This window comes from Mandrillus leucophaeus, unplaced genomic scaffold (genome assembly GCF_000951045.1).
Source record: "Mandrillus leucophaeus isolate KB7577 unplaced genomic scaffold, Mleu.le_1.0 Scaffold28, whole genome shotgun sequence".
Classification (NCBI taxonomy): domain Eukaryota; kingdom Metazoa; phylum Chordata; class Mammalia; order Primates; family Cercopithecidae; genus Mandrillus; species Mandrillus leucophaeus.
This window is the reverse complement of record NW_012102920.1, coordinates 3,790,154-3,799,274: the sequence shown is the minus strand read 5'-3', so window position 1 is coordinate 3,799,274 and position 9,121 is coordinate 3,790,154. Positions and strand designations below refer to the sequence as shown.

At 52.7% G+C, this 9,121-nt stretch overlaps 1 protein-coding gene across 1 annotated transcript in view; it reads right to left on the bottom strand.

Moving 5' to 3' along the window:
* Positions 1 to 9,121, bottom strand: part of CACNA1B (calcium channel, voltage-dependent, N type, alpha 1B subunit) — a 296,162-nt gene that overhangs the window by 11,156 nt on the left and 275,885 nt on the right. Inside the window, exons 40-41 of the mRNA XM_011985186.1 lie at positions 8,867 to 8,963; positions 5,684 to 5,792 (exon numbers count right to left, since the gene is read on the bottom strand). Of these exons, the coding sequence (XP_011840576.1) occupies positions 5,684 to 5,792; positions 8,867 to 8,963 (206 nt within the window). The remainder of the gene's footprint in view (positions 1 to 5,683; positions 5,793 to 8,866; positions 8,964 to 9,121) is intronic.

Sequence of the window (9,121 nt, the reverse complement as noted above, 5' to 3'; positions counted from 1 at the left end):
GTGGATCACTTGAGGTCAGGAGTTCGAGATCAGCCTGGCCAACATGGTAAAACCCCATCTCTACTAAAAATACAAAAATTAGCTGGGTGTGTTGGTGCGTGCCTGTAATCCCAGCTACTTGGGATGCTGAGGCAGGGGAATCGTTTGAACCCGGGAGGCAGAGACTGCAGTGAGCTGAGATTGTGCTACTGCACTGCAGCCTGGGCAACAGAGCAAGACTCTGTCTGAAATAGAAATATATATTTCATATAGCGAAAGTTTTGCTGTAGTTCAGTTTATCGATTTTTTCCATTTGAGACAGTGTCTCGGTCTGTCACCAAGGCTGGAGTACAGTGGCACAATCTCAGCTCATTGCAACCTCCAACTGCCAGGTTCAAGCAATTCTCCTGCCTCAGCCTCCCAGGGACTACAGGTACACAGCACAGCACCAGGCCCAGCCTTTTTTTTTTTTTTTTTTTTTTTTTTTTAGTACAGACAGGTTTCACCATATTAGCCAGGCTGGTCTCGAACTTATGACCTCAGTTGATCCACCTGCTTTGGCTTCCCAAAGTGCTGGGATTATGGGCGTGAGCCAACACCTGGCCTTGTGTTTTCTACACAGGTTTCATAATTTTAGATTTTACATTTCTGTTTACAATCCATTTCAAGTTATTTTTTGTATGGGGTAAAAGGTATGTGCTATGGATTAAGCTGTCCCCGACTCCAGTCCACATGTAGAAGCCCTAACCCCCAGATGCGACTGTATTTGGTGACAGGGCCTGTAAGGAGGTGATCAGTTCTAAGAGATCCTAAGTGTGGGGCCCTGATCCACAGAATCAGTGGTCTCACAGGAGACACCTGAAAATCCACTTGCTCTTTTGCTCTCCATGCACACACACAGGAAAGTCTGTGTGAGGACACAGCAGGACGATGGCTGTTTACTAGCTAAGAGAAGAGGCCTAAGAGTGACACCCACCTCACAAACACAAGCTCTTGGACTTCTGGCTTCCGAAACTGTCAGAAATACATTTCTTTTGTCTAAGCTGCGGCATTTTGTTGTGGCAGCCCGAGCAACTAAAACGGCATGTCAAGAAAGCTTCTCTTTTTGCATAGGATTGTCTAAATTTCTCCAGCATTGTTTGTAGAAAAGATGATCTTTTCTCCATTAATTGCCTTTCCAAGTTTGTTAAAAATCAATTGACTGTATAAGTGAGTCTATGATACATGATGGATGAAGCTTTCCTTAATTCCCAGTTCATGGAGAAATTTAAAAACATGAATGGATACTGAATTTTGTCAAATGCTTTTTCTATATCTATGGAGATAATCATATGCTTTTCCTTCTTTGATACAGTAAACTATATTGATTGATTTTTAACACTGAACCCAACTTATCCTGGAGTAAACCCCACTTGTGTCATCAGGTATTATCTTTTAAAATATATTCAGCTTGGCCGGGCGCGGTGGCTCACGCCTGTAATCCCAGCACTTTGGGAGGCCGAGACGGGTGGATCACGAGATTAGGAGATCGAGACCATCCTGGCTAACACGGTGAAACCCCGTCTCTGCTAAAAATACAAAAAAGTTAGCCAGGCGTGGTAGCACGCACCTCTAGTCCCAGCTATTCGGGAGGCCGAGGCAGGAGAATGGCGTGAACCCAGGAGGCGGAGCTTGTAGTGAGCCAAGATCGCGCCACTGCACTCCAGCCTGGGCGACAGAGCAAGACTCGGTATCAAAAAAAAAAAAAACCAAACAAATTCAGTTTGCTGAAAGATTATGTTGAAGATTTTTAAAAATCTATGTTCATAAGGGATATTGGTCTGTAGTTTTCTTTTCTTGTGACGTCTTTGTCTAGTTTTGGTATCAGAGCAAAGCTGGCCTCTGAAAATAAAATAAGTTGGAAAATATTCCCTTTTTCCACTTTCTGGAAGAGTCTATATAGAATTGGCATTATTTCTTCCTTAAACAGTTGGTAGACTTCAATAATGAAGCCATTTGGACCTGGAACTGTCTTTCTTGGAAGGTTTTTCCACTCTAAACTTAATTTAATATATATGGTATTACTGAAGCTTTTTTTTTTTTTGAGATGGGGTTTCACTCTATTGCCTAGGCTGTAGTGCAGTGGTACCATCACAGCTGATTCCTCCTACCTCAGCCTCCCCAAGCAGCTGGGAGCACAGGCGTTCACCACCACATTCAGCTAATTTTTAAATTTTTCTGTAGAGCCACGGGCTCCCTGTGTTGCCCGGAGTGGTCTCAAACTCCTGAGCTCAAGTGATCCTCCTCCTTCCACAACAAAAACTGCTGAGATTACAGGCATAAGCCAGGGCACCTGACCTGGTTATTCTTTTTTTTTTTTTTGAGAGTCTTGCTCTGTCACCCAGGCTGGAGTGCAATGGTGCAATCTTGGCTCATTGCTCTGTCACCCAGGCTGGAGTGCAATGGTGCAATCTTGGCTCACTGCAAACTCCGCCTCCTGGGTTCACACCATTCTCCTGCCTCAACCTCCCAAGTAGCTGGGACTACAGGCACCCACCATCACACCCAGCATCACACCCAGCTGATTTTTTGTATTTTTAGTAGAGATAGGGTTTCACTGTGTTAGCCAGGATGGTCTTGATCTCCTGACCTCGTGATCAGTCCACCTCGGCGTCCCAAAGTGCTGGGATTACAGGCATGAGCCACTGCAGAGGTTATCTATTCTTGAGTGAGCTTGACAGTTTGTGTTTTTCAAGGAATTTTTCCATTTCATTTGTTAAAATGGACACAAAGTTGTTTATTACATTCCTTTATTTAAAATTTATTATTATTTTTAAGAGATAGGGTCTCACACTGTCACTCAGGCTGGAGTGCCGTGGCACAATCATAGCTCACTGTAGCCTCAAACTCCTGGGCTCAAGTGATCCATCCTGCCTCAGCCTCCTGAGTAGCTGGGAATACAAGTGTGTCCACTATGCCCAGCTAATTATTTTAAACAATTTTTTGTAGAGACAGATTCTTGCTATGTTACCCAGCCTGGTCATCAACTCCTGGCCTCAGGCGATCCTCCTGCCTTGACCTCCCAAAGTGTTGGGATTATGGGTGTGAGTCACTGCGCCTGGCCTCTTACTATCTTTTTAACTTTAACAGGACTTGCGGTGGTGTTCCCTCTTTTGTTGCTTATATTGCTTATGTGTATCTTCTCTATCTTCTTGATCAGTCCAGGTAGGGCTTTATCAATTTTGTTAGTCTGATTTTTTTTTTTTTTTTTTTAGATGGAGTCTTGCTCTGTCTACCAGGCTGGAGTGCAGTGGCCCAATCTCGGCTCACTGCAAGCTCCACCTCCTGGGTTCACGCCATTCTCCTGCCTCAGCATCCGGAGTAACTAGGACTACAGGCGCCTGCCACCACACCTGGCTAATTTTTTTTGTATTTTTTAGTAGAGACATGGTTTCACCCTGTTAGCCAGGATGGTCTCGATCTCCTGACCTTGTGATCTGCCTGCATCGGCCTCCCAAAGTGCTGGGATCACAGGCAGCAGCCACCGCGCCTGATCTTTTTTTTTTTTTTTTTTTAAGAGATGAGGTCTCGCTCTGTCACCCAGGCTGGAGTGTAGTGGCACGATCTTGGCTCACTGCAACTTCCGTCTCCCAGGTTCAAGTGATTCTTTCCCTCAGCCTCCCATGTAGCTGAGACTACAGGCACACATCGCCATACCCGGCTAATTTTTTCTATTTTAGTAGAGATGGGGTTTCACCGTGTTGTCCAGGCTGGTCTTGAACTTCTGAGCTCAGACAATCTGCAAGCCTCGGCCTTCCAAAGTGCTAGCACTACAAGTGTGAGCCACCGCGCCCGGCTATTAGTCTTTTTTTAAACCTGATCACTCTGGCTGTTGTGTTGAAGGCAGACAGAAGGGGCCAAGGGCAGAAGTGGATGAATTAGAAGCTGCTGTAGCAACAGCCAAGAGCCAGAGGACACAGCAGTGAGGGACGGGAGAGGAGTGGCCACATTTTGGATATATTTTAAAGATAAGAGTCAAGAAAATATGAGAGAGAAGGCATGAATCAGAAATGGGATAAGAAAGAAGGAGGAGAAAAGGATGATCCTCAGCCTGTGCAACACAGCGAACCCCCATCTCTAAAAAATATACAAAACCTAGTAGGGAGGGGTGGTGCCTGCAATCCCAGCACTTTGGGAGGCCGAGACAGGAGGATCACTTGAGCCTGGGAGGTGGAGGCTGCAGTGAGCCGTGACTGCACCACTGCACTCCAGCCTGGGTGACACAGTGAGACCCTATCATTCATAAATAATAAATACGTGAATAAATTAAGATGACTTCTAAGGTTTCGGCTTGAGCATTGACTGAGATGGGGAAGGCTGTGTGGGAAAATCTGAAGTTCAGGGGAGAAGTCAGGACTAAAATTACAAAATTGGATTAATGCTATTTAAAGCCATGGGAATAGGTGAGATGATAAAGGAATGAGAGTAGAGAACATTCCATGGCACAAAGGCACACCCAGAGTTCGTGGGACCAGAGGAACAGATAAAAAAAGGTTCAAAAAGAAGAGAGAGTAAACGGAGAAACGGCCAAGGACAGCCCATGAGCTGGGGATGTGGCCTTCGAGTCGAGCAACATGGAGGCCTGGAGACCCCAAGAGCAGCTCTGGTGAAGCTGGGAAGAGCCTCCAGCATGTGGGAAAGGGAATTCAGAGACAACCTCTTATGAGCAGGCATTAGAAAGGAGAGAATAGGGAAGTCAACAGAGGAGAAGATAACTTTTTTTTTTCAAGATGGAGTCTCACTCTGTTACCAGGATGGAGTGCGACGGTGCAATCTCAGCTCACTGCAACCTCCACCTCCCAGGTTCAAGCCTGCCTCAGCCTCCCGAATAGTTGGGGCTACGGGTGCTCGCCACCACCACGCCCAGCTAATTTTTGCACTTTTTGTAGAGACAAGGTTTCGCCATGTTGGCCAGGATGGTCTTGATCTCCTGACCTCGTGATCTGCCCACTTTGGCCTCCCAAAGTGCTGGGATTACAGGCGTGAGCCACTGCACCCGGTGGAGAACTTTTTAAAGATGGAGGAAATAATCGGGTGTTTATATGTTGACATAAATAATCCAGTAGAGAGAAAAACTGGCAGGGCAAGAAACAGTATGGCATTGCCAGTATGGCATCCTTGGGGAGACGTGAGTGGGGCTTGGTGCACAAAGCAGGGGACGGGGCAGACGCAGGGGGGCGGGGGTGGGCTCTCTGGGGCTGTAATCGCCTCTGTGGTGGGGAAGAACACACTAGAGGCTCCTTCTCTGCTTGCTTTGGCACCACTCTGTGGTTCTGTCCATCAGTTCAGGGAAAGACCAGATAGGGAATGAGCTCACTATGGGAAGGGGCCAAGGGCATGCCAGCTCATCCCCAGGGAGGGCGCTAGCTGTGGTGAGGCTTGGCCAGGCTGTGTCCTGGTTCCACCACCAGCTGGCTCTGAAATCTCACCATGCCTCAGTTTCCTCACCTGAAAATGGGATCATTGCAGTGCTAATGTGCAGATGGTTACCAGGCGAAAATGCCAGTGCCCCACAGGGCGGGCATCCTGTGCAGCTGTCCTCAGACCCCTCCAGACACAGTTGGCCCCTCACCCTCCTCCCTGCGTGTCCTCCTGGGGCTGGCACTCAGGGCGGGGGTGCACATCCCTGGGTCCGGGGCCCTCCTTCCGAGGCTGCCTTGCTCACCTGGGGCCAGCTTGATCTCCAGTGCCGTCCGGATGAGGGCCATGAGTGTGGACGTGAAGTGGACAGTCATGTCCTCGCTGGAGATGGGCATGTTCATGCGAACCAGACGCTAGGGAGAAGCAGGGCAGTCAGGGCCAGGCCTGCTGCGGCCACCCCACCCCACACTACACAATGACAGGGTCCCTGGAGGCCGGGCTGGGGACAAGCAGGGCAGTCAGGGCCAGGCCTGCTGAGGCCACCCCACCCCAGACTACGCCAAGACGGGGTCCCTGGAGGGTCACCCCACCCCAGACTACGCCATGACGGGGTCCCTGGAGGCCAGGCTGGGGACAAGCAGGGCGGTCAGGGCCAGGCCTGCTGCGGTCACCCCCCACCCCAAGACTACGCAACGATGGGGTCCCTGGAGGCCGGGCTGGGCATCCCCGTGGTGGTCCCTGCAGGTGCCTGGGCCTGAGTGAGGTGGGGCGGGTGAGAGTTTTGCCAGCATTCACACTCTCCCATGGACTCCCCGCCCCGCAGATCTAGCTGAGGACCCTCCTGGCTGCAGAAAAGTAGAACTCCAGGTAAAGACTGGAGCCTTGATCCCTCTGAAAGCACAGCCACTTCCTCACCCCGAGGGACCCCTGCCTGTGACTGAATGTAGGAGTGCAGCCTTGGCTGGGGAGGAGCAGTGGCAGCCAGACAGAAGGGATTCCTGTGCTCATGGCTCTGCCCATCCTCGTCTTCTCCTCCCACCGCTTGGATCATCTGGACAAGGGGTAGGTGGTCCAGGGTGCCTCTCTGGGGCCCAGCTCCCAGTGGGGACCCCTAGAGGTGACACCCTGGTTTTAGCTCAGGTCCGGTGAGGCTTCTGCCTCTCACCACCCAGCATGAGGCCTGGGAGAGATGCTCGATGCCACTAAAAGGCAGAGCCCATCTCCGCGCAAGGCAGCTCCTGCTGCTGGAAGGACAGGAACAGATGGGACTACCCAGGGCCGCAGGCCGAGGCTGCTGCACTTCAGAATGGGCTGGGGCAGTGTCCTGCGGCGCTGCTCCATCTCCCTCTCAGGCAGATAGCCCGTTGCCAGTTTTCAGGGACAGAACAGCCGGAGACGAGCTCATGTCTGCACCACAGTTCTCTGGCCACAGCCAGTGCTGCCCAGAGACCCAGGCTCTAAGATCTTAAGAGGCCTCAAAGAAGAAATGTGTCTCAAGTGTGCCTGGAATATTTTGAGCGTGAGGAGCAAGGAGCTGGCCAAGTGGAGCCCCAGGAGCACTGTCCAGCTAGAGACAGGAGCCCCTCCCCAGGGTCTGCCTGTCCTTGACCAAGCCTGCAACCTATGGCAGCACAGCCCCTTCTCTAGGGAGGGCCACACAGCCCTGTCCCTAGCATCCTGGCCCCAAATCCAGAGTCCTCAGCCTAACAGCTGGTGGGGTGTGGATGCAAGCCAGGCTGGAGACATGAGCCTGACTCTGGCCCCGAATGCTGGCAAAGCCCCACTTGCCACATCCAGTCCCAGGGCTTTGCACAGCATGTATGTGCAGCACAACAGGAGTAAACGGCTTCCCAGAGAACGGCATCCCTGCAGACCAGCATGGATGGCGGTGTGAGAGGCCAAGGAATTCCTCTCCCAGAGGGCAGGCACTGGGGGACGTTGGGAATAGCAGTGAAGGCAGAACAGGCAGGTGATTTCCAAGAAGGAAGAGCTCCGCCAAGGGCACTGGAGGGCTACCCTCCCCAGGGTGCCATCAGCCCACTCCAGGCCCCAAAGGGCCAAGAATCTCAGGAAGAAGCCAAGAGGCAAGGCCAGGGCAAACAGACAGGTGTCTCTGCCCGGGGCCCTCCGAGGTGCGGCACTCTGGACATCTCCTGGACCCTCCTCAGCTCATCTGGCCCTTCTGCTCACACCCTGAGACCTCCCTTGGTCTCTCCATGCCCAGAATCTTGGAGTCAGCCGGCACAGCTGGATGCGGCTCCAACGGCTGCTCCGTCACGGCCCTGCCTGCTCGCCCCAGCACCAAGTGTGGACAGAGCTCTCCTTCTTGGGGACAAAGCTACAGCCTTGCATGCAGGACACCCAGGCAGGTACAATGCAGGGACAGGGCAGGGGCTGAGGATGGCTTAGAGGAGCCACTCGGCTCCCACAGGCTGCACTGAGTCGGGTGACAAAGACCTAGAGTCAGGGCACAGAGACAGACAGTGTGGACAAGAGCTGTCCACAGCACCAGAGACATGGAAGCTCTGGTGGGAAGCTTCCTCAGACAGATTCAGGAAAGTCTTCCTCAGGGAGACTCAGGAAAGCTCTAGGCACGTGCTGGCTGAACCACAGGCTGCTTGCGGGAGAGCAGTGGGGGCCTCAGGAGAGCTATTGGATGGGTGGGTGGGTGCTGGGGGAACGAAGGTGCTTACACACAGGGGGTATGGGGTGGGACTGGGGACAGCTGGGCAGATGGAACAGGTTTAGGGCTGGGCCGTGTGACCTGCTTGCCCACCCAGGAGGGAGGCCTGGAGGCATCCCTCGATTTACCCCCTTCCCATGCCTCCTGGGCCCTGAGGCCATCCCCATCCTCCAGCGGCCCTCTGAGGCCCCAGGAATAATGGCGAGAAGCCTCTCTCCGACACCCCTTTCCTTCTCAATGCCACGGTGCCTCCTCCCCACCATGGAGCCTAGAAAGTCCCTGGAGACTGCAGCCTGGGCCCAGGGAGCCTCTGCACTTGCTGAGCTGGGGAGGGAAGCACCAGAGGCCCTGCAGACCCACCTGCCCCCAGGGCCAGACCCAGAGGGCTGGACAGGTCCATCCATACCAGGGGCTTAGGGCTTTGTTCTGAGCCCAGAACAAAAACAATCTCTGTCAAACAAACGGTCTGTCCCCTCATTCCTAGGAAAGGAAGAGAGGGAGAAAAGGCAGGGAGGAGGGTCTAGTTCTGTCTTCCTGAGCCTCCAGGGGGCTCTCAGAGGGGGCAGCTCAGGTTGTGGGGACAAGAGGCCAGTGAGACATCATGGGGGCCACGTCCCTCTGTCTGGGAGAGAAGCTGGAATGGGGCTGAAGAGAAAGACACAATGAGGCGGCCACGGGTGCACAGCAGAGCGGCAGACAGACAGCCGGGCACCCTGAAAGGGAGAGGAGCTGGGAGAGCCAGCGAGCACCCCCCGGCGAGCACACACAGCCTCCTGGCGGGGGCGGTGCAGGGTCAGGGTCTACCTTGTAGGCAACTCGAGCAGGGCATTTCTTCCCCAGCCCCAGAGGCGGGGACATGTGTTTCAGCATCTCAAACATGTCATTGTAACTGATGCGCCCACTGGAAACCCGTCCCAGCGAGGCCAGGGCACAGTGGGGTGGTCCACAGGAGGAGCGGCAGCAGGAGGGGAGCGGGGAGGGGAGAAGAGCAGGGAGGTGGGAAGAGGAGGGGAGAGGAGAAGAAAGGAAGGAAAGAAATAAAAAAGTACTGACTAAAAA